The 25014-nt window shown below is 43.9% G+C and overlaps 1 protein-coding gene across 2 annotated transcripts in view; it reads left to right on the top strand.

Moving 5' to 3' along the window:
• Positions 1-25014, top strand: part of caprin1b (cell cycle associated protein 1b) — a 271770-nt gene that overhangs the window by 102872 nt on the left and 143884 nt on the right. For both annotated transcript variants that reach the window (XM_078221064.1, XM_078221066.1), the window contains exon 6: positions 22554-22688. In XM_078221064.1, the coding sequence (XP_078077190.1) occupies positions 22554-22688 (135 nt within the window). The remainder of the gene's footprint in view (positions 1-22553; positions 22689-25014) is intronic.

Here is a 25014-nt window from a genome sequence, read left to right as displayed (position 1 = left end):
TAAAAAACCTAACACTTCCTCCCTTGTAATGGAGATTTTCTCTAACGGGTCAACACTCCCCTCTGAGACTCTCCCAGTCAACACATCCCTCCTTTGTGAATACCGACGCAAAGTATTCATTCAGGATCTCCCCTACTTCTTTGGGTTCTAAGCATAATTCCCCACTTTTGTCCCTGAGAGGTCTGATTTTTTTTCCCCTGACAACCCTTTTGTTCCTAACGTATGAATAAAATGCCTTGGGATTCTCCTTAATCCTGTCTGCCAAGGACATTTCATGACCCCTTTTTGCCCTTCTAATTCCTCACTTGAGTTCTTTCCTACTTTCTTTGTATTCCTCCAGAGCTCCTTCCGTTTTTAGCTGCCTGGACCTAACATAAGCCTCTCTTTTCTTTTTGACCAATCCCTCAATTTCCCTGGTTATCCACGGTTCTCGAATCCTACCCTTCCTATCCTTTTTTACAGGCACATGCCTATCCTGCAGCCCTAACAACTGTTCCTTAAAAGACTCACACATGTCAGATGTGGATTTACCCTCAAACAGCCTCTCCCAATCAAGAGCTGCCAATTTCTGCCTAATCCCACTAAAGTTAGCCTTCCCACAATCCAACACCTTACCCTTGGGACACCACTCATCCTTTTCCATCACTATCCTAAAGCTAACAGAATTGTGGTCACTATTTGCCACATGTTCCCCTACCGAAACTTTGAATACCTGACCGGGCTCAGCCCCCTCTCTAGTCGGGCTACCTACATATTGTTCCAAAGAACCTTCCTGTACGCATTTTACAAATTCCTCACCATTCAGACTCCCAGCCCTACACGAATTCCAGTCTATACCAGGGAAATTGAAGTCTCCCACTACAACAGCCCTATTTTTCCTGCACCTATCCATTATCTCCTGACATATCTGTTCTTCCACTTCCCTTGGGCTGTTGGGGGGCCTGTAGTATACCCCCAACATAGTGACTGCGCCCTTCCTGTTTCTGAGCTCCACCCACAGTGACTCGTTACACGAGCCCTCAGAATTGTCCTCCCTCTGCACAGCTGTAATATGCTCTCGAACTAATACTGCTACTCCCCCACCTCTTTTGGCCCCTCTGTCTTGCCGAAAACACTTGTACCCCGGAATATTCAGCTGCCAGTCCTGTCCCTTTTTCAACCAAGACTCCGTCACCGCAACCACATCCAAATTCGTCGTAAGCATTAAGGCCCTAAGTTCGTCTGTCTTGCCTGCTACGCTCCTTGAATTGACGTAGATCATAGAACATTACAGCGCAGTACAGGCCCTTCGGCCCTCGATGTTGCGCCGACCAGGGGTACCAATCTAAAGCCCCTCTAATCTACACTATTCCAATATCATCCATATGTTTATCCAATAACCACTTGAACGCTCTCAACGTTGACGAGTCAACCACTGCTCCAGGCAGGGCATTCCGCGCCCTTACTACTCTGAGTAAAGAACCTACCTCTAACATCTGTCCTATATCTCTCACCCCTCAATTTAAAGCTATGTCCCCTCGTGCTAGCCAACACCATCCGAGGAAAAAGGCTCTCACTATCCACCCTCTCTAATCCTCTGATCATCTTGTATGCCTCTATTAAGTCACCTCTTAACCTTCTTCTCTCTAACGAAAACAACCTCAAGCCCCTCAGCCTTTCCTCATACGATTTTCCCACCATACCAGGCAACATCCTGGTAAATCTCCTCTGCACCCTTTCCAACACTTCCACATCTTTCCTATAATACGGCAACCAGAACTGTACACAATACTCCAAATGCGGCCGCATCAGAGTTTTGTACGGTTGCAGCATGACCTCCTGGCTCCGAAACTCAATCCCTCTGCCAATAAAAGCTAACACACCGTACGCCTTCTTAACAACCCTATCAACCTGGGTGCCAACTTTCAGGGATCTATGCACATGGACACCCAGATCCCTCTGTTCATCCACACTACCAAGTATCTTACCATTAGCCCAGTACTCTGTATTCCTGTTACTCCTTCCAAAGTGAATGACCTCACACTTTTCCGCATTAAACTCCATTTGCCACCTCTCAGCCCAGCTCTGCAGCTTATCTATGTCCCTCTGTAACCTGCCACTTCCCTCCGCACTGTCTACAACGTCACCGACTTTAGTGTCATCCGCAAATTTACTAATTCATCCTTCCACGCCCTCATCCAAGTCATTAATAAAAATGACAAACAGCAGTGGCCCCAAAACAGATCCTTGCGGTACACCACTAGTAACTGAACTCCAGGATAAATATTTCCCATCAACCACCACCCTTTGTTTTCTTACAGCTAGCCAATTCCTGATCCAAACCACTAAATCACCCTCAATCCCATGTGTCCGTATTTTCTGCAAAAGCTTACCATGGGGAACCTTATCAAACGCTTTGCTGAAATCCATATACACCACATCAACCGCTTTACCCTCATCCACCTCTTTGGTCACCTTCTCAAAGAACTCAATAAGGTTTGTGAGGCACGACCTCCCCTTCACAAAACCGTGCTGACTATCCCTAATCAAATTATTCCTTTCTAGGTGATTATAAATCCTATCTCTTATAATCCTTTCCAATTCTTTGCCCACAACAGAAGTAAGGCTCACCGGTCTATAATTACCAGGGTTGTCCCTACTCCCCTTCTTGAACAAGGGGACAACATTTGCTATCCTCCAGTCTTCTGGCACTGTTCCTGTAGACAATGACGACACAAAGATCAAAGCCAAAGGCTCTGCAATCTCCTGTCTAGCCTCCCAGAGAATCCTAGGATAAATCCCATCCGGCCCAGGGGACTTATCTATTTTTACCCTTTCCAGAATTGCTAACACCTCCTCCTTATGAACATCAATCCCATCCAGTCCAACAGCCTGCATCTCAGTACTCCCCTCAACAACACTGTCCCTCTCCAGTGTGAATTCCGACGAAAAATATTCATTTAGTGCCTCTCCTATCTCTTCAGACTCCACGCACAACTTCCCACTCCTGTCCTTGACTGGCCCTAATCTTACCCTAGTCATTCTTTTACTCCTGACATACCTATAGAAAGCTTTAGGGTTTTCCTTGATCCTACCCGCCAAAGACTTCTCATGTTCCCTCCTGGCTCTTAACTCTTTCTTTAGGTCCTTCCTGGCTAACTTGTAACTCTCAAGCGCCCTAACTGAGCCTTCACATCTCATAACATAAGTCTCCTTCCTCTTCACAAGAGATTCAACCTCCTTAGTAAACCACGGTTCCCTCACACGTCTGCTTCCTCCCTGCCTGACAGGTACATATTTATCAAGGAAGCGTAGTAGCTGTTCCTTGAACAAGTTCCACATTACAATTGTGCCCATCCCCTGCAGTTTCCTACCCCAACCTATGCCAGCTAAATCTCGCCTAATCGCATCATAATTTCCTTTCCCACAGCTATAACTCTTGCCCTTTGGTATATACCTACCCTTTTCCATTGCTAAAGTAAATGTAATCGAATTGTGGTCACTGTCACCAAAGTGCTCCCTTACCTCCAAATCTAACACCTGGTCTGGTTCATTACCCAGTACCAAATCCAATGTGGCCTCGCCTCTTGTTGGTCTATCTACATACTGCTTCAGGAAGCCTTCCTGCACACACTGGACAAAAACCGACCCCTCTAAAGTACTCAAACTATAGCTTTTCCAGTCAATATTTGTAAAGTTAAAGTCCCCCAGTACAACTACCCTGTTACTCTCGCTCCTATCCAGAATCATCTTTGCAATCTTTTCCTCTACATCTCTGGAACTTTTCGGAGGTCTATAAAAAACTCCCGACAGGGTGACCTCTCCTTTCCTGTTTCTAACCTCAGCCCAAACTACCTCAGTAGATGGGTCCTCATCAAATGTCCTTTCTGCCACCGTAATACTGTCCTTGACTAACAATGCCACACCTCCCCCTCTTTTACCACCTTCCCTGCACTTACTGAAACATCTAAACTCCGGAACCTGCAACAACCATTCCTGTCCCTGCTCTATCCATGTCTCCGAGATGGCCACAACATCGAAATCCCAGGTACCAACCCATGCTGCAAGTTCACCCACCTTATTCCGGATGCTCCTGGCGTTGAAGTATACACACTTCAAACCACCTTCCTGCCTGCCAGTACACTCCTGCGACTCTGAAACTCATCCATGACCTCACTGCTCTCAACCTCCTGTACACTGGAGCTACAATTCAGGTACCCACCCCCCTGCTGAATTAGTTTAAACCCTCCCGAAGAGCATTAGCAAATTTCCCCCCAAGACATTGGTGCCCCTCTGGTTCAAGTGCAGACCATCCTGTTTGTAGAGGTCCCACCTACCCCTGAAAGAACCCCAATTGTCCAGGTATCTGAATCCCTCCCTCCTGCACCATCCTTGTAACCACGTGTTTAACTGCTCTCTCTCCCTATTCCTCTCCTCACTATCACGTGGCACAGGTAACAAACCAGAGATAACAACTTTGTTTGTTCTAGCCCTAAGCTTCCACCCTAACTCCCTGAATTTCTGCCTTACATCCCCATCCCTTTTCCTACCTCTGTCTTGAGTGCCTATGTGAACCACAACTTGGGGCTGGTCCCCCTCCCCCTTAAGGATATAAAACACGATCCGAGACACCGCGGACTCTGGTTCCTGGGAGGCAACACACCAACCGCGAGTCTCTCTCATTCCCGCAGAATCTCCTATCCGTCCTTTTAACTATGGAGTCCCCAATGACTAATCCTCTCCCCCCTTCCCTTCTGAGCCACAAGGCCAGACTCTGAGCCAGTGACCTGTACACCATGGCTTACCCCCCCCCCCCCCCCCCCCCCAATTTCTACGACATTTTGTGTTTCTCCCCCCACTTGAACAGCTCCCTGTACCCTGGTGCTGTGGTCAGTTTGCTCATCCTCCCTTTCCCTACCCTGCTGAGCTGCCGGGCCGGACTCTGCGCCGGAGGCACGGCCACTGTTGCTTCCCCCAGGTAGGCTGCTCCCCCCAACAGTACTTAAACAGGAGTACTTATTTTTAAGGGGCACAGCCACTGGGGTACTCTCTAGTACCTGACCTTTCCCTTCCTAACCCTGACCCACTTGTCTGCCTCCCGTGGCCCCGGTGTGACCACCTGCCTGTAACTCCTATCTATCACCTCCTTATTCTCCCATACCAGACGAAGGTAATTGAGCTGCAGTTCCAGTTCCCCAACGCGGTCCCTTAGGAGCTGCAGCTCGACGCACCTGGCGCAGATATGGACGTCCGGGAGGCTAGCTGACTCCAGAACCTCCCACATCAGACACTGAGAACAACAAACTGGCCTCTCAATCATAATTCCCCCTTTCTTCCAATGACACAGGAAAAAAAACTGCCTAAACCTACCCCACCTCTGCCTGTTTACGCTGAAGCCCGATGAGCCGAAGCCCGTCAGCTCTCACTCTACTTCCCACTCACTCCACTGCCCGCTCCCGGCGCTGCCCGCACAAAAGTTTTTTAAACCCTCCAAAAACTTTTAAACCCTCCAAAAACCTTCCCAGCCTTCCCCTGGGCCTACTTCCTGTTTTGCAAAAAAAACCCTCTGATTTTTAACACAAATGTAACTGAAAAATAAATAAATAAATCACATGCAGGAACACACTCCCTTACTCTCAGCCTGCTCCTGTGGAATGTGCATCTACGTTCCTGTGGAACGTAGATGCACTCCAGACCTCCAGGCTCAGTGAGGTCATCCTCCCCCAGAGTGCTCCTCTTCTTTGCCAGCCTTGTCCTGGCCCCAATCTCGTCCCCAGCCTCTACACTTGTAGACATAATTTTTTGATCCCCACCCCCATGCCATATTAGTTTAAACCCACCCAAACTGCACTAGCAAAACTCCCAGCCAGGATATTCGTGCCCTTCCAATTTAGTTGTGACCCGTCCTTCTTGTACAGGTGCCATCCTCTCTTGAAAACTTCCCAGTGATCCAGGAATATGAAGCCCTTCCTCCTGGACCAGTCCTTTAGCCAAGCGTTCAATTGTACTATCTCCCTAGCCTCACTGGCCCTAGGCATTGGGAGCAGCCAAGAGATTGCCACCCTGGAGGCCCTACTTTTTAGGCTATTTCCCAACTCCCTGAATTACTCTCGTAGGATCCCCCTGATCTTCCTATCTACGTAAGCTGGCTGAAGTGAACTGGGATGCGAGGATAGGTCGATAGAGAAGCAGTGGCAGACTTTTCAGGGCATATTTCAGAATACTCTACGTATATTCCTACTTTAAAGCAAAATTCTAAGGGGAGGGCCCACCATCCACAGTTAGCTAAAAAAGTTAAGGAAAGTACTGTGCCTTTAAATGTATTTGAGCCATGTTCTTGTGCAGGATCTGCTATAGCAGTTCTTTTATGCACTCGGAGCTGTAGTGTCGACTGGCATGCTGTATTGTTGTTGCAGCAGCCTGATTGTTTCTAAATGGCTAGACCGTTGGTTTTAATCTGAACTAATGCTATTCTACAGTTTTCCCTGAGATTTTGCAGAATGGTGCTTCATTGGGATGATTGGCAAGTATGGTCATGTGATGAGGAAGCTGTGCTTTTCACACAATATTCAAGCTTGGATGAGAGCGGTTTCTCTTTTCCCCCTCTGAAGCCTGGAAACTGAAAGCTTCCAGAGACTAAGTTGACCTCTCTGAGGTTTTGTTGTTAGAAGGATATATCCTTCTCTGAAAACTGCAGTCAGGATCTCCGTCCAGAAGTGTTTAAAAAGCTGAAAATCTAGAGTCACGTGAGCATACTTGTTTTGGTGCGAATTGATTCTGAAGAAGGGTGTATGTCTACGGGGTATTGTTTTGAATTGGAACAACAGAGATGGCGAGCTGTTGAGAATTATACCATGAAAAAAAGAGAGGATCAGGCAAGCTAGGAAAGTGTTTATATGGAGTAAGGGGAAATATGAAGACATTAGACAGCAAATTAGAGGAGTAAATTGGAAGGAGGTATTCTCGGGGAAATGTACTGAAGAGAGGTGGCAGTTTTTCAAGGAATGTCTGTCTAGAGTTCTACAGGACAACGTTCCGAGCAGACAGGGAGGAGTTGGTAGGTTAAAGGAACTGTGGTGTACGAAAGCTGTGCGGGACCTAGTTGAGAAGAAAAGGAAAGCGTACAAAAGGTTCAGAGAGCTTGGCGAAGATAGGGATGTAGATGAGTATACGGCTTGTAGGAAGGGACTAAAGAAGGAAATTAGGAGAGCCAGAAGGGGTCACGAGAAGGCCTTGGCAAGTAGAATTAAGGAAAACCCTAAGGTGTTCTACAAATATGTGAAGAGTAAAAGGATGAGACGTGAAGGAATAGGGCCTATAAAAGGTGACGGTGGGAAAATCTGTACGGAACCAGTAGAAATGGCAGAGGTGCTTAATGAGTATTTTGCCTCTGTTTTCACAGAGGAGAAGGACATGGGTGGATGTACTGTGGGCTTGCGGTGGACTGAAAAGATTGAGTATGTGGACTTTAACAAAGAGGTTGTGCTGGAATCTTTGAATGGCATCAAGATAGATATGTTGCCGGGTCCGGATGGGATGTACCCCAGGTTACTGTGGGAGGCGAGGGAAGAGATTGCAGAGCCTCTGGCGATGATCTTTGTGTCGTCGATGGAGACGGGAGAGGTATTGGAGGATTGCGGATGTGGTTTCTATTTTCAAGAAGGGGAATAGGGATAGCCCAGGAAATTACCGACCGGTGAGTCTAACCTCAGTGGTTGGTAAGCTGATGGAGAAGATCCTGAGGGACAAGATTTATGAGCATTTAGAGAGGTTTAGTATGCTCAAGAATACTCAGCATGGCTTTGTCAAAGGCAGATTGTGCCTTATGAGCCTGGTGGAGTTCTTCGAAAATGTGACTAAACACATTGACGAAGGGAAGGCGGTAGATGTGGTTTATATGGATTTTAGCAAGGCGTTCGATAAGGTCCCCATGCAAGGCTTCTCGAAAAAGTGAGAGGGCATGGGATCCAAGGGGCTGCTGCCCTGTGGATCCAGAACTGGCTTGCCCAAAGGAAGCAGAGAGTGGGTATAGATGGGCATTTTCTAAATGGAGGTCGGTCACCAGTGGTGTGCCCCAGGGATCTGTTCTGGGACCCTTGCTGTTTGTCATTTTCATAAATGACCTGGATGAGGAAGTGGAGGGATGGGTTGGTAAGTTTGCCGACGACACGAAGGTTGGTGCGGTTGTGGATAGTCTGGAAGTCACAGAGGGACATAGATAGGATGCAAGACTGGGCGGAGAAGTGGCAGATGGACTTCAACCCAGATAAATGCGTAGTGGTCCATTTTGGCAGGTCAAATGGGATGAAGGAGTACAATATAAAGGGAAAGACTCTTAGTACTGTAGAGGATCAGAAGGACCTTGGGGTCCGGGTCCATAGGACTCTACAATCGGCCCTGCAGGTGGAGGAGGTGGTTAAGAAGGCGTATGGTATGCTGGCCTTTATCAATCGAGGGATTGAGTTTAGGAGTCCGGGGATAATGATGCAGCTATATTAGACCTTCGTCAGACCCCACTTGGAGTACTGTGCTCAGTTCTGGTCGCCTCATTACAGGAAGGATGTGGAAAAGATTGAAAGGGTGCAGAGGAGATTTACAAGGATGTTGCCTGGATTGAGTGGCATGCCTTATGAGGATAGGCTGAGGGAGCTGGGTCTTTTCTCCTTGGAGAGACGTAGGATGAGAGGAGACCTAATAGAGGTATATAAGATGTTGAGAGGCATAGATCGGGTGGACTCTCAGAGGCTTTTTCCCAGGGTGGAAATGGCTGCTACGAGAGGGCACAGGTTTAAGGTGCTGGGATGTAGGTACAGGGGAAATGTTCGGGGAAATGTTAGTCACACAGAGGGTGGTGGGCGAGTGGAATCAGCTGCCGTCAGTGGTGGTGGAGGCAAACTCAATAGGGTCTTTTAAGAGACTCCTGGATGAGTACATGGGACTTAATAGGATGGAGGGTTATAGGTCGGCCTAAAAGGTAGGGATATGTTTGGCACAACTTGTGGGGCCAAAGGGCCTTTTTTTTTTTGCTGTAGTTTTCTATGTTTCTATGATGTGTTTAAGTCTTGTAATTGGTAAAAGTTGTGCTAATTTTTTTTTTATATTCTAACTGTGTTCTTAAATAAAACTTGGTTTGATAAAAGCTTCCGAGTGGGTCACTTGAATCATATCTGGAGTGAAACCGCTTATGCTCACCAATGCCAAAATCAAATGTAAAACTTAAGGTCTAGGCTAACTTCATAAAAGAACTTGGAGTTCATGGCCTGGGTCTTAACATTAGGAAAAATAATATAACTGTGCAAAGATGAGTGGCAGTCAGAACATGAAGAACAGCAGAGAATGACTGAAATGTTAATCGAGAGAAATAATTTGGGGTTTGAGAGGAAGCTAGCTAGAAATGTAAAGAAGAAAGGAGTTCCTATAGGTATTTAAAAGAGAAAAAGAAAAAGAGTAAGTAAACTGAATGTTGATCTTGTCGAGAATGATGATGCAGAGATAAAAGTAAATTATAAAGAACTGGCAGCTGAAATGAACAAACATGTCCTGTCTTCACTATAGAAGATACATAAATCGTTCCAATAAAAGCTATAAATCGGGAGGTGGAAGGGAGAGAGAAACTTGGTGAAATTATAATCACTAGGGAAGTGGTACTGAGGAAACAAGAGCTGTGAGCTGACAAGTCTCTGGGTCCTGATGGACTTCATCCTTGGGTTTGAACCAAAGGTGGGTAATGAGGTGGTAGTCCAGGTTAATCTTAACCCTCGATTCTGCAAAGGTTCTGTTATGTTCGTTTTAGTGAGACTCTTCTGTCCTTGATACAAAGGCAAAACACCAACCGCTGTCCGATTCGAAAGTTCTTTATTCTTCTTACATATGCAAGCTGGCAAGCCTTTGCTACATAACCTCCACTCAGTGCTGGGAGTCAGGTAGCAAAGGCGTGCTGAATAATGGGACAGTCCCCCTTTATGTATTTTTACAATTCTCATAATCACATGCGGTTTGATACAATATAGCTGATCACAAGACACCCTTTGTTCTAGTCAGGTTAACTACATCTAAGGTCGTAATATGGTTATGTTGAAAGAAAGAGAACTGTTAATGGGTAATCTCGTTAATCACAGATGTCTTAAGTTTGTCATTTCGAATTCAACTCACAGCAGCATGCGATATTTAACCCCATAATATCTCAGTTCCGTCAGACTTGAAAATCACAAATCACCCCTTTATTCAAGAAGGGAGGGAGACATAAAACAGGAAACTATAGGCCGGTTAGTTTGATATGTCATGGAAAAGATGTTAAAATCAATCATTAAAGAGCTTATAGCTGGGCACTTGGAGAAACTCAAGGAATCGAACATAAAAGTAAGGATCAAAAGTAGAAAATGCTAGAAAAATTCAGCTGGTCTGTCGAGAGAAATAATGTTTCAAGTCTGTATGCCTTCTTCAGAATCTCCAGTATTCCATGTAAGGATGTTATGCTTCAGTTATATAGGGCATTGGTGGGACCACATCTTGAACGTTGGGTGCAGTTTCGGTCTCCTTATTTAAAGAAGGATGTAAATTCATTGACATAGACATAGAACGGTACAGCACAGAACAGGCCCTTCGGCCTACGATGTTGTGCCGAGCTTTATCTGAAACCAAGATCAAGCTATCCCACTCCCTATCATCCTGGTGTGCTCCATGTGCCTATCCAATAACCGCTTAAATGTTCCTAAAGTGTCTGACTCCACTATCACTGCAGGCAGTCCATTCCACACCCCAACCACACTCTGCGTAAAGAGTCTACCTCTGATATCCTTCCTGTATCTCCCACCACGAACCCTATAGTTATGCCCCCTTGTAATAGCTCCATCCACCCGAGGAAATAGTCTTTGAACGTTCACTCTATCTATCCCCTTCATCATTTTATAAACCTCTATTAAGTCTCCCCTCAGCCTCCTCCGCTCCAGAGAGAACAGCCCTAGCTCCCTCAACCTTTCCTCATAAGACCTACCCTCCAAACCAGGCATCCTGCTAAATCTCCTCTGCACTCTTTCCAGCGCTTCCAGTTCCTTCTTATAGTGAGGTGACCAGAACTGCACACAATATTCCAAATGTGGTCTCACCAAGGTCCTGTACAGTTGCAGCATAACCCCACGGCTCTTAAACTCCAACCCCCTGTTAATAAAAGCTAACACACTATAGGCCTTCTTCACAGCTCTATCCACTTGAGTGGCAACCTTTAGAGATCTGTGGATATGGACCCCAAGATCTCTCTGTTCCTCCACAGTCTTCAGAACCCTACCTTTGACCCTGTAACCCACATTTAAATTAGTCCTACCCAAAATGAATCACCTCACATTTATCAGGGTTAAACTCCATTTGCCATTTTTCAGCCCAGCTTTGCATCCTATCTATGTCTCTTTGCAGCCTACAACAGCCCTCCACCTCATCCACTACTCCACCAATCTTGGTGTCATCAGCAAATTTACTGATCCACCCTTCAGCCCCCTCCTCTAAGTCATTAATAAAAATCACAAAGAGCAGAGGACCAAGCACTGATCCCTGTGGCACTCCGCTAGCAACCTGCCTCCAATCCTAAAATTTTCCATCGACCACCACCCTCTGTCTTCGATCAGACAGCCAGTTACCTATCCAATCGGCCAACTTTCCCTCTATCCCACACCTCCTCACTTTCATCATTAGCCGACCATGGGGGACCTTATCGAACGCCTTACTAAAATCCATGTATATGACATCAACTGCCCTACCTTCATCAACACACTTAGTTACCTCCTCAAAAAATTCTATCAAATTTGTGAGGCACGACTTGCCCTTCACGAATCCGTGCTGACTATCACGGATTAATCCGCATCTTTCTAAATGGTGGTAAATCCCATCTCTAAGGACCTTTTCCATCAATTTACCAACCACCGAAGTAAGACTAACCGGTCTATAATTACCAGGGTCATTTCTATTCCCTTTCTTAAACAGAGGAACAACATTCGCCATTCTCCAGTCCTCTGGCACCATCCCCGTGGACAGCGAGGACCCAAAGATCAGACCCAAAGATCAAAGCCAAAGGCTCTGCAATCTCATCCCTTGCCTCCCAAAGAATCCTAGGATACATTTCATCAGGCCCAGGGGACTTATCGACCTTCAGTTTATTCAAAACTGCCAGGACATCCTCCCTCCGAACATCTATTTCCTCCAGCCTATTCGCCTGTAACACCTTCTCTTCCTCAAAAACATGGCCCCTCTCCTTGGTGAACACTGAAGAGGTAGTTCAGAGGAGGTTTACTAGATTGATACCTAGAATGAGCAGGTTGTCTTAAGAGGAAAGCTTAGGCAGACTGGGTTTGTTTCCATTGGAGTTTAGGAGAGAGAGGAGTGGCTTGATTGCAGTATATAAGATCCTGAACAGTGGATATGGAAAGGATGTTTCTTGAGTGGACCCAGAACTAGGGGGTACTAGTTTAAAATTAGGAGTTGCCCTTTTAGGACACAGACGAAGAGAACTTTTTTCTCGAGGGTTGTACAACTTTGGAACTCTTACCTTATAAGGCGTTGGAGGTGGGGTCTTTGAATATTTTTAAGGTAGCAGTAGATAGATTCTTGGTAGGGAATCACAGGATATTGAAAGCGTCAGAAATTCAAAACACAAACAGATCAGCCATGAACTTAATGAACAGCAGGGCAGGCTCAAGGGGCTACATGGCCTACTTCTGTTTCGATTTTGTTTTTCATAAAGTGGATATTCCTTGCAAAGCTCTGGACTGTTGAAGATTTCTGATTTCATAATTAATATATTTTAACAGTGTAACTTTTAGGTGTGCGAGTTGTTGAAGTGTTAAATGTAAGGTGAGTGGAAAAACCTGGGTTTGAGAAATGAATAAACACCCCTAAGATAATTACCATTCAAAGGGTAGTCCATGTTTACATAAAGCAGTCTGAGATGGAAGAGTGGAAATGCTCAGAAATAGGCTTTTATTCTGAGACAATATTATTCTAATGACGGTTTGAATTATTCGTATTGTTCCTGGATCAAAGATGCTAAAATCATTTTTTTCTTGCGTAACCAGCCAATCTGACGAGAGGGTCATTTACTCCATTGACATATAAATTATTCATATAAGCCCCAGAATCAGAAAGTTTGGTTTTGATGCTACAAGCTAATTATTTAAATATCTATTCGACATCTCAACCAATCTCTGTAACCAGAGAGATGAGTGGTTGAGGGTGGAGTCTTGGTTGGAATTCTGGGAAACTGTCTGTTGGACTTTTGCAGAAGGTTTTTGGGATTGGAGCTGAAAGCACCCAAGTTGATGGATTTAAACCCTGAGTTCAGAAACAGATGAAATAAATTGCAGAGAGCTGTGGGCCAGAAAAATGGCACTATTATAAACCAGCAGTGTTAATTTTCTGTCATTGCATACAAATTGAGTAAAGCTCAAAGTCTCAGACCTTGCAAAGCAAAAGTTTGCAGTTAGTTCCAAGAAAGTGGGAAACCTCAGATAGCCAAAGACTTTCTGGGGAAATCATTGTGGAAAAGAGATGGTTCAGGTGAGGATTTCAGTTTGGAATATCTGATTGTGTTTTAGTGTGCTTCTCGGCGTTAAGAATAAGTGTTAAGAATAAATAGGTGGTACGGTGGCACAGTGGTTAGCACTGCTATATCAAAGCACCAGGGGCCCGGTTCAAGTCTGTGCATTCCCCCAGTGGTCTGCGTGGGTTTCGTCCGGGTGCTCTGGTTTCCTCCCACGTTCTGAAAGACATGCTGGTTAGGTGCATTGGCCATGCTAAATTCTCCCTTAGTGTACCCGAACAGGTGCCAGATTGTGGCAACGAGGGGATTTTCACAGTAACTTCCATCGCAGTGTTAATGTTAGCCTACATGCAACACAAATGAATAAGCTTCAAGTAGTTGCCTAAAAGAGTGTTTTGTTTAGTCGTATTCGCATGATTCTTGTATAGTGAAATCCATTTATCTTTAAACCATTGCATCAAGTGGCTTCGTTCTTTCAGTAAATTACCGGATGTTCGAATTTCTTTTAAAGACATTAACTGTCTCTACGGAGAACAAAACTAAACTGATTTACATATCATAGAAGTTAAATGCAATTATTACCAAACCTAATTATAAGGAATGTAGAGTGGGTTGTTCCTTTAAACAAGACGGTTGCTTTTTCTTCCAATACAATGCTTTGAATTTGGGAAAATGACACAAAACCATTGACAGCAAGTGAATGCAACAGTACGGCTGCCACAGCATTTTCCGATGGAAACAGAAGTAACATGATGGAAAAATTTACTATTGAATATTAAGATTTGGAATGCACTGGCTGGAATTCTCCAGCCCTGCTGCCACTGCCAGAGAGGACAGAAAATTTGGCACTCAGCCAAATCCCCGTTCACTGCAGTAGAACACGAGAATCCCGCTGGTGTTAATGGCCAGTGAATCCCACCCACTGTCTGAAAGTAATAAAACCGATTCAGTAGCAGCTTTCAAAGGGAATCAGATAAAAGCCTGCATGAGGCAAAAGGATTAGGGCCAATTGGCCATCTCCTGCTCCTGTCTTCTATGTTTCTATGTTGTTCTACTTTGGAGGGGAATGATGCTAACTAGATTGCTTTTTGAGTTGACAAACTCAGTATATTGAATAACCTCCTGTGCTATGCTTTACTTCATTCTACGTGACAGATAACTTACGGACACCAAGAAACTGCACACACCAAATGCAATGAATGTTCAGTTAATCTGTTGTGTTGATTGATGCATTGTCCAGAAAACTTTAGCTCTGTTTGAATAGTGTGTATTTTTATTCATCATAACCAGCAGTTCCCTGTCTCATTTGAAGAACCTCACATCTGGTGACACAGAACTGTCTGTATTGTACTGGAAGTGTTTCCCATGTAGATTGTTTTTAAATCCTGGAGTGGAACTTGAAGCGACAATATTCTTCTTCAGAAGCACAATTGCTAACTGAATTCAGTTGACATTTGAAATTATTCGCTGAGGGCATATGATCTGAAGGAGTAGGATGAACTAGATGATCAAGAAGAGCAAAGGATAAAAATAAGGAGAGAAGAGAGTGGAAGCTCACTCCGACAATAGGCAAGATCAGCGGGGATAAAAGTGCGGAAAGAAGAGCACGTGAGCTCACTCCGAGAATGGGCAAGAACAGCGGGGGGGGTTAAAGTGCAGAGAGAAGAGCGCAGAAACTCATTCCAAGAAGAGGCAAGGGGAGCGGGGTAAACGTGCTGAGAGTGGAAGCTCATTCAGAGAGTTTTGTGAAAATAGAGGGAGAGAGAAGAAGCTCACTGAGAGTTGCTGAGAAGCTGGGGGATGACCTCTAACCAGTTTCTGCATTCTAAAACAAAATTCAAGGTGTACATTATAGGGGAACATATAATGTACCCCTATATACATCCTTTATATATTGGATGTGCTCGTTTGTCTTTCAAGTTGGTCATCTATTTGTAATTGTAATGTTTTGTCAGTATAAGTAAGGTTTATAAATAGTAGTAAGCTTATCCTGAGTAGTACGATTTGTTAATTATGAATAAGAAAAAAGTAATTTATCCAGGGTGACGGCTTGAGCAAAAATAAATGCCCTAAAATGAATTACAGGGTAAAGTTTACCGATTGACACCAAACCACATACACACATTTTGGTCTTGGGCAAGCAGGTCAAAGAACAAATATTTCTCATTTAGCCATGATCTCTTGATGACTACATCTGTAGGAAGGGTCATCAGCTGCAGAAACTTCAGCTCCAGGTTGTGGAACTTGAATGGTCCCTATGGTGCATCCATAAGGCTGAGGATTATGTGGATAGCATGTTTAGAGAGGTGGTCACGACACTGTTAAGCAGTACACAGGCAGAGAGGGAATAGGTGACCACTAAAGTATATAAGAAACAGGCAAGTAGTGCTGGAATTTCCTGAGGCCATCTTGCTCTCCAACTGCTTTTCCGTTTTGGATACTGGTGAGCAGGATGGTTAGAATCATCAAAAAGAAAGAGCGAATAATGAGTGAAGGGCATCGTGAAAGTACAGAACAGAAAATGAGATAACATTTTAGTGTAAAGAGCCTCAGAATGATTCAGCACAGAATAATTTGTAGAACCAATATGACCTTCGTTCGAGGATGACCAATGTTCAAGTGGCATCTGGAATAGAGGGATAGGCAGGGAATACAGGGATATGGACCACGTAGAGGCAAGAAAATATTAGATTAGAGAGGCATCTGTGTCGGCACAGACTTGGTGGGCCGAAGGGCCTGTTCCTCTGCTATACTGTTCTTTGTTCTTGACCATGAACTTTGGTTTGATAGGAAGCAGATATAATTAGTTTTGAAATGACAGAGCCAGTCTAAGGGAAGTGAAATGATGAGTCATAAATCAATCATTTAAGCTGTAGCAGAATGAATGAATGCGCAGTCAGCAATTCTTGTAGAATAAAATTTCAGGGAATGCTGACTGGATAAAAATTGATTTTAAATCTAGTGAGTAGCCTATTCATTTTAATATTTAAACAAGAGTGTTATAAGACACTGCAATAATTATTGTGGTCATCATTATTAGAACTGAATGGTCTTGTTAGTGACAGACAACGTGGTTTTGTATGAGGGAGGTCATGTCTCTATTTTGATTGAGATTTTTGAGGAGGTGACAAAAATGATTAACGAGGGAAGAGCCGTGGATGTTGTCTACATGGACTTTAGTAAAGCATTTGACAAGGTCCTTTATGGTAGATTGGTACAAAAGGTTAATCCCTCAAGATCAAGGGTGAACTAGCTAGACGGATTCATAACTGGCTTGGCCATAAACAGAGGGTAGCGGTGGAAGGATTTTTTTTCTGAATGGAGGTCTTTAACTAGTGGTGTTCCGCTGGGACCTCTTCCATTTATAATATATATAAGTGACTTGGAAGAAATGGTAGCTGGTCTGATTTGCAAGTTTGCGGATTAAACTAAGATTGCTGGAGTTGTGGATAGTGGTGAAGATTGTCAGAGAATACAGCAGGATATAGATAGACTGCAAAACTGGGTGGAGAAATGGCAGATGGAATTCAATCTGGACAAATGCGAGGTGATGCATTTTGGTAGATCCAAATCAAGTGGGAGCTATAAAATAAATGGCAGAACCATTAGGAGCATAGACACACCAAGTTCTGGGAGTACAGGTCCACAGATCTTAAAAGTGGCAGCACAGGTGGAAAAGGTGGTGAAGAAAGCATATAAGAACATAAGAAATAGGAGCAGGAGTAGGCCATCTAGCCCCTCGAGCCTGCCCCGTCATTCAATAAGATCATTGCTGATCTGATAGTAGTTTAGTTCCACTTACCCGTCCGCTCCCCATAACCCTTAATTCCCTTATTGATCAGAAATCTATCTACCTGTGTCTTAAACATATTTAACGAGGTAGCCTCCACTGCTTCAATGGGTAGAGAATTCCAGAGATTCACTACCCTCTGAGAGAAGAAGTTCCTCCTCAACTCTGTCCTAAACTGACTCCCCCTTATTTTGAGGCTGTGTCCTCTAGTTCTTGTTTCCTTTCTAAGTGGAAAGAATCTCTCTGCCTCTACCCTGTCTTAGCCCCTTCATTATCTTAATTGTCTCTATAAGATCTCCCCTCAGCCTTCTAAACTCCAACGAGTACAGGCCTAATCTACTTAATCTCTCCACGTAAGCTAACCCCCTCATCTCCGGTATCAACCTGGTGAACTTTCTCTGTACTCCCTCCAAGGCCAATACATCCTTCTGCAAATAAGGGGACCGAAATTGCACACACACCTCCAGTTGCGGCCTCACCAGTACCTTGTACAATTGCAGCAACACCTCCCTGCTTTTATACTCCATCCCCTTCGTGATAAAGGCCAACATTCCATTTGCCTTCTTGATCACCTGCTGCACCTGCAAACTGAGTTTTTGCACAAGGACCCCCAGGTCCCTTTGCACAGTAGCATGTTGTAATTTTTCACCATTTAAATAATAGTCCATTTTACTATTATTCCTTCCAAAGTGGATAACCCCACACTTGTCAACGTTATACTCCATCTGCCAGATCCTCGCCCACTCGCTTATCCTATCCAAATCTCTCTGCAGACTTTCCGCATCCTCCATGCAATTCGCTTTCCCACTCATCTTTGTATCATCCGCAAACTTTGTTACCATACACTCGGTCCCCTCCTCCAGATCGTCTACGTACATGGTAAACAGTTGAGGCCCCAGCACCAGTCCCTACGGCACGCCACTAGTCACCAACTGCCAACCAGAAAAGCACCTATTTATTCCAACTCTCTGCTTCCTGTTAGATAGCCAATCCTCAATCCACGCTAACACTTTACCCCCAACTCCGTGTTCCCATATCTTCTGCAGCAACCTTTTGTGAGGCACCTTATCAAACGCCTTCTGGAAATCCAAAAATACCACATCCACCGGTTCCCCTCTGTCAACTGCACTCGTTACATCTTCATAAAAATCCAGTAAATTCGTCAAACACGACTTTCCCTTCATGAATCCATGCTGCGTCTGCTTGATCGAACCATTTTTTTCCAGGTGTCCTGCTATTTCTTCTTTAATGATGGATTCCAGCAATTTCCCAACTACGGACGTTAAGCTAACCGGCCTGTAGATACCTGTCTTTTGTCTACCTCCTTTTTTAAACAGTGGCATGCTTGCCTTCATCGGACGGGGCATTGAATATAAAAGTTGGCAAATTATGTTACAGTTGTATAAAACGTTGGTTAGGCCACATTTGGAATACTGTGTCCAATTCTGGTCACCACACGACCAGAAGGACATGGAGACTTTGGAGAGAGTACAGAAAAGGTTTACCAGGATGTTGCCTGGTATGGAGGGTATTAGCTATGAGGAGAGATTGAATAAACTGGGATTGTTCTCCCTGGAAAGATGGAGGCTGAAGGGCGACCTGATAGAGGTTTATGCAAGTATTTGGGGCAAAGATAAGGTGAACAGTTGGAAGCTTTTTCCCAGGGCAGAAATGACAATTACAAGGGCGGCACGGTAGCACAGTGGTTAGCACTGCTGCTTCACAGCTCCAGAGACCTGGGTTCGATTCCCGGCTTGGGTCACTGTCTGTGTGGAGTTTGCACATTCTCCTCGTGTCTGCGTGGGTTTCCTCTGGGTGCTCCGGTTTCCTCCCACAGTCCAAAAATGTGCAGGTTAGGTTGATTGGCTATGCTAAAAATTGCCCTTAGTGTCCTGAGATGTGTAGATTAGAGGGATTAGTGGGTAAATATGTAGGGATATGGGGGTAGGGCCTGGGTGGGATTGTGGTCGGTGCAGACTCGATGGGCCGAATGGCCTCTTTCTGTACTGTAGGGTTTCTATGATTTCTAAGGGGGCACAAGTTCAAAGTAAAGGGGGGGAGGTTCAGTGGAGATGTGTGGGGGAAGTTTTTTTTACATACAGGGTGGTGGAATGCACTGCCAAGTGAGGTGGTTGAGGCAGACATGTTAGCCACCTTAAGACTTATCTGGATAGACGCATGTATAAACGGGGAATAGAGGGATACAGGCGGTTGGTCTAGATAGGACAACGTGATCGGTGCAGGCTTGGAGGGTTGAAGGGCCTGTTTCTGTGCTATGCTATTCTTTGTTCTCTGTGCTTGTCATTATGAATGTTTTCTATGACTGAGGCAACTTGCCACATTCCTCCTTCCCCTTCTACCCTAAAATAACTTCACTTTTTTGATGTGCACATTAGGATGTTTCTTCCAACCATGTGAAATTTGGGCATTGTTCATCTTTTGAAGTTTTTTTTTGCTGAGTGCTAATTACATACAGGTCAGAACTCTGGCCAGTTAGTTCATTTTTCTAAATCTAGTCAGTTGTGTCTCGCTGTGGAGCTCGAGGATAAGTTGTTCTACACTTGGGCTGATTTCAACTTCTGGAGCTCTGGCCCTTTTATGAACTTGGATTAATCAAACATTTTGATATACGTACACCTTGCTATCTGCATTGTATTTCCCACTGGAGTATTTGGTTCACATTTTAAAAATACCAAGCTTTAAATTGGACATGCGCGAACATTTTCCCCTCGTAGAAATGGCATGTGGCTCCGGCATGAATCTTTGAAATTAAGTCTCTTGGTTAGATTTTAAAAAGGTAAGAACTTGTTATTTGAAGTTAGTTTAGTTATAAAGTTTGGCTGCAAATTTCTGCAGTATAAAATTAGATAAAGTTCACTTTAACTAAGTCATTCATTACATGGTATAAAATTCCAGATAAGAACACAGTTTGATCATTTCTGATGGGTGAATGAAGTGCTTTAGCCCATGGTGTGCAAGGAACTGCTGACCAGTGAGTTTCTCATCAGTGGCAGTGAAACAATTGGAGAAAGTTCTGGAGAGAATCTATCTCCCATTTGGAGAGGCAAGGCTTGGTCAGGGATAGTTAGCATGTCTTTGTTAGAGGAAGGTCATGCCTAACAAATTTGGTAAAATATTTTGAGGAGGTGACTAGGTGTGTAGATGAGGATACTGCAGTTGATGTAGCTTATATGGATTTCAGCAAAGCCTTTGACAAGGTCCTGCATGGGAGACTTGTAAAGAAGATAAATGCACATGGCATACAGGGTAATTTGATAAAGTGGATTCAAAATTGGCTCAGTTGTAGGAGACGGGGGGTGATAACAGAAGGCTGACTTAGTGACTGGAAGCCAGTGGCGTATCACAGGGATCTGTGGGTCCCTATTATTTGTCATTTATGTAAATGACATTGATGACTGGGGGGGTAGGATTAACAAGTTTGCTGATGACACAAAGATTGGCTAGTGGTTAACATTGAGGTTAAGTGTGTTGGGCTAAAAGGAGACATAGACGGGATGGTCAAATGGGCAGATAAGTGGCAGATGGAATTTAACCCTGAAAAGTGTGAGGTGATGCACTTTGGAAGGAGTAATTTGACAAGGAAATATTCAATGAATGGCATGACACTAGGAAGTTCTGTGGAACAAAGGGACTTTGGCATGTTTGTCCGTAGATCTCTGAAGAGGAAGGCCTTGTTAAAAGGCATACGGGGCATTTGCCTTTATCAATCTTGGCATAGATTACAAAAGCAGTGAAGTCATGTTGGAGTTGTATGGAGTTATATAGTTGTATATTTGGTGAGACCACAGCTGGAGTACTGTGTGCAGTCCTGGTTGTCACATTATAAGAAGGAAGTGATTACACTGGAGGGGGTGCAGAGGAGATTCCTCAGGGTGCTGCCTGGGATGGAGCATTTAAGTTATGAAGAGAGATTGGATAGGCTTGGATTGTTTTCATTGGAGCAGAGAAGACTGAAGGGACGACCTGATTGAGGGGCATGGACAGGATGGATAAAGAGCAGCTTTTCACTTTAGTTAAAGGGTCAGTCATGAGGGGATATAGAGTCATAGAGGTTTACAGCATGGAAACAGGCCCTTCGGCCCAACTTGTCCATGCCGCCCTTTTTAAAAAAAAAAATCCCTAAGTTAATCCCAATTGCCCGCATTTGGCCCATATTCCTCTATACCCATCGTATCCATGTAACTATCTAAATGCTTTTTAAAAGACAAAATTGTACCCGCCTCTACTACCTCTGGCAGCTTGTTCCAGACACTCACCACCCTCTGTGTGAAAAAATTGCCCCTCTGGACACTTTTGTATCTCTCCCCTCTCACCTTAAACCTATGCCCTCTAGTTTTAGACTCCCCTACCTTTGGGAAAAGATATTGACTATCTAGCTGATCTGTGCCCCTCATTATTTTATAGACCTCCTATAAGATCACCTCTCAGCCTCCTGCGCTCCAGAGAAAAAGTTGCAGTCTATCCAGCTTCTCCTTATAACTCAAGCCATCAAGTCCTGGTAGCATCCTAGTAAATCTTTTCTGCACTCTTTCTAGTTTAATAATATCCTTTCTATAATAGGGTGACCAGAATTGCACACAGTATTCTAAGTATGGCCTTACCAATGTCTTGTACAACTTCAACAAGACATTCCAACTCCTGTTCTGACCGATGAAACCAAGCATGCCGAATGCCGCCTTCACCACTCTGTCCATCTGTGACTCCACTTTCAAGGAGCTATGAACACGTACCCCTAGATCTCTTTGTTCTGTAACTCTCCCCAGCGCCCAACCATTAACTGAGTAAGTCCTGCCCTGGTTCAGTCTACCAAAATGCATCACCTCGCATTTGTCTAAATTAAACTCCATCTGCCATTCGTCAGCCCACTGGCCCAATTGATCAAGATATGGGTTCAAGGTGAGGGGCAGGAGGTTTAGAGGGATGCGGGGAATATCCTTTCTACCTCGAAGTTGGTGACGGTCTGGAATGCGCTGCCTGGGAGGGTGGTAGAGGAGAGTTGCCTCGTGTTCTTTACAAAGTACCTGAATGAGCACTTGGCACGTCATAACATTCAAGGATATGGGCCAACTGCTGGTAAATGGGATTAGGTGAGAAATCGGGTGTTTCAGACGTGTCGGTGCAGACTTGATGGCCAAAGGGCCTCTTCTGCATTGTATGATTCTAAATGACATCAAGAATGAGCAGTGTAAAGTATTTGTTTCACGATAGTCAAATACTGAAGTAATTTCTAATTTCCAGATAAGAACCTGAAGGCAATTGTCAACAGACTTCTACAGAGTGGTTACTTTGACAGCATTCATAATCACCAGAATGGTGTGTGTGAAGAAGAAGAACCGTCCCCTGTACCTGTTGAAGAACAGCCTCCAGAACCTGGTAAACAACTTGTGTGACCTTTTTCCGTTAAATAGGGTACTTGCATTTTAATGTATGGATTTTAATGTGTTAGATAGCCCCCCCACTAACTTGTTGTCTAGGTTGACTGACATTCTTTCTCTCTCTCCTCTCTCTCTCCACCCCCCCTCCCCAAAAAAACCCCGATTTCCCCTATAAGTTTATTAATGTCTTAGTAATCACAAACATTTTACACTTAAATCAGAGATTTTAATATGGATTTAGAGATTCATATAGGTTATGCATTTTAAATAACTAATTTTAAATAATTTGGAAATATGTTGCTCTTTAACACTGAAGTTCAAAATGCCACCCTGGGCAATGTGACTTCCGCCAAGACCTAACCTTTGAATCTCAGCTTCGTCCTGTTTGTTTTAGTATTGCTTATTTGATTTTTATTTTTGTTCTTGATCATCTGGAGGCTTAGAAGAATGCTCGTGGCAGTGTTACCTCATTAATGGAAAATCCTAGTTTTACAACACCTGAATCTATTTTGTCAGAAAATGGGAAATAAATCTAATCTTAGAAGGTTCCATCATGTGCACACATCTGACCCAGGACGAAAAGAAATTGGTTTAGGTTGGAGGGTCACAGTTTTTTTTTTTAACTGGTCGGTGCAACATCGTGGGCCGAAGGGCCTGTTCTGCGCTGTAATGTTCTATGTTCTATGACCCATGAAAACAAGCACCTGGACATCTTCCTGCATAACAATAGTTGCTTAGAACAGATAGGTATATGGTCAGCCGGACTGCATTTTACCTGAAAAAGCAGTGTCAACACAAAGCAAAAATAATTGCTCCTGCCTTCCTTTGTTTTCATTGTTTATGAACAAAGACTTGACTGCAAATTGTCCTTCTATTTTGCATGGGTGAGTGAGTGTGACTTCTATTTAAATATCCAAATTAGCTCTTATTTTTATAAAGTGTGTGTAGTTTGAGATTGTATGTGGCAACTTGGGATTTTCACAGTAACTTCATTGCAGTGTTAATGTAAACCTACTTGTGACACTAATAAATAAACTAAACTTGTTCAGTTTTGCTGCCTCTGAGCACTGACCTCTTCTATTAACACGTTCTGCTCTCCTATTCTACTATTAACACTCTTCAGTCTCTAATGACACCATTAACAGCAATGTTTCCTCATTTCCATGACATCTTTGTCAATCGCCCCTTAACACTGACCTATCACCAACATTCCATTCTGCCCCCAGCTCCCTCTCCAAATATATAATTAATCACATTTCTGTCCCTTTTCAGTTCTGTGGAAGGGTCATATGAACTCGAATCGTGAACTGCGTTTCTCTGGAGTTTATCCAGCATTTTCTGTTTTTATTTCAGATTTACAGCATCTGCAGTATATTGCTTTTGTTTGAACCTTTTCTCTGCACTTCAATTTGTCTATTTCTAGTTTTTTTTCCCTTTCTGTTTGAAACACAAGATTTTTCTGCTGTTTTGCTTGTTGGAATTGAAGTTCAAGTATTTGCATTTCTCTCTCAAATTCCAGTTACTTCATTTGCAACTGAATTCTGGCTAACTTGACGTGTTTTATATGGATTGCTTTTTTTTTTGTTCAAGTGTTGATCCAATACCTCAATAATTTCTGGAAAATCTCAGCAGGTCTGGCAGCATCTGTAAGGAGAGAAAGGGTCGACTATTTGTCGAAGGTCATCTCTTTTCGAAACGTCAGCTCCTTTCTCTCCTTACAGGTGCTGCCAGACCTGCTGAGATTTACCAGCATTTTCTCTTTTGGTTTCAGATTCCAACATCTGCAGTAATTTGCTTTTATCCTCAATAATTTCTGTCCTTTTAGTCCCAATTTTTAAATCTATTTCCAAATTCTCTGCTATTTTCTTCAATTTGACCTTTGTTAACTGTTGCGAGGCACTCGCAGACTTTCTTGAGAAATGCTTCGGCAATAAATACAATATTAACTTGACAACCAATACATCAAAAGTCACTAAAATCATTTGTTTAAACTCTGACAAATCCCATAGAACCATAGAAAATTACAGCTCAGAAACAGGCCTTTTGGCCCTTCTTGTCTGTGCCGAACCATTTTATGCCTAGTCCCACTGACCTGCACTTGGACCATATCCCTCCACACCCCTCTCATCCATGAACCTGTCCAAGTTTTTCTTAAATGTTAAAAGTGACCCCGCATTTACCACTTTATCCGGCAGCTCATTCCACACTCCCACCACTCTCTGCGTGAAGAAGCCCCCCCTAATATTCCCTTTAAACTTTTCTCCTTTCACCCTTAACCCATGCCCTCTGGTTTTTTTCTCCCCTAGCCTCAGCGGAAAAAGCCT

The sequence above is a fragment of the Mustelus asterias genome, chromosome 9 (genome assembly GCF_964213995.1).
Source record: "Mustelus asterias chromosome 9, sMusAst1.hap1.1, whole genome shotgun sequence".
NCBI classification, from domain to species: Eukaryota; Metazoa; Chordata; class Chondrichthyes; order Carcharhiniformes; family Triakidae; genus Mustelus; species Mustelus asterias.
This window is presented reverse-complemented; position numbering and strand designations above follow the sequence as displayed.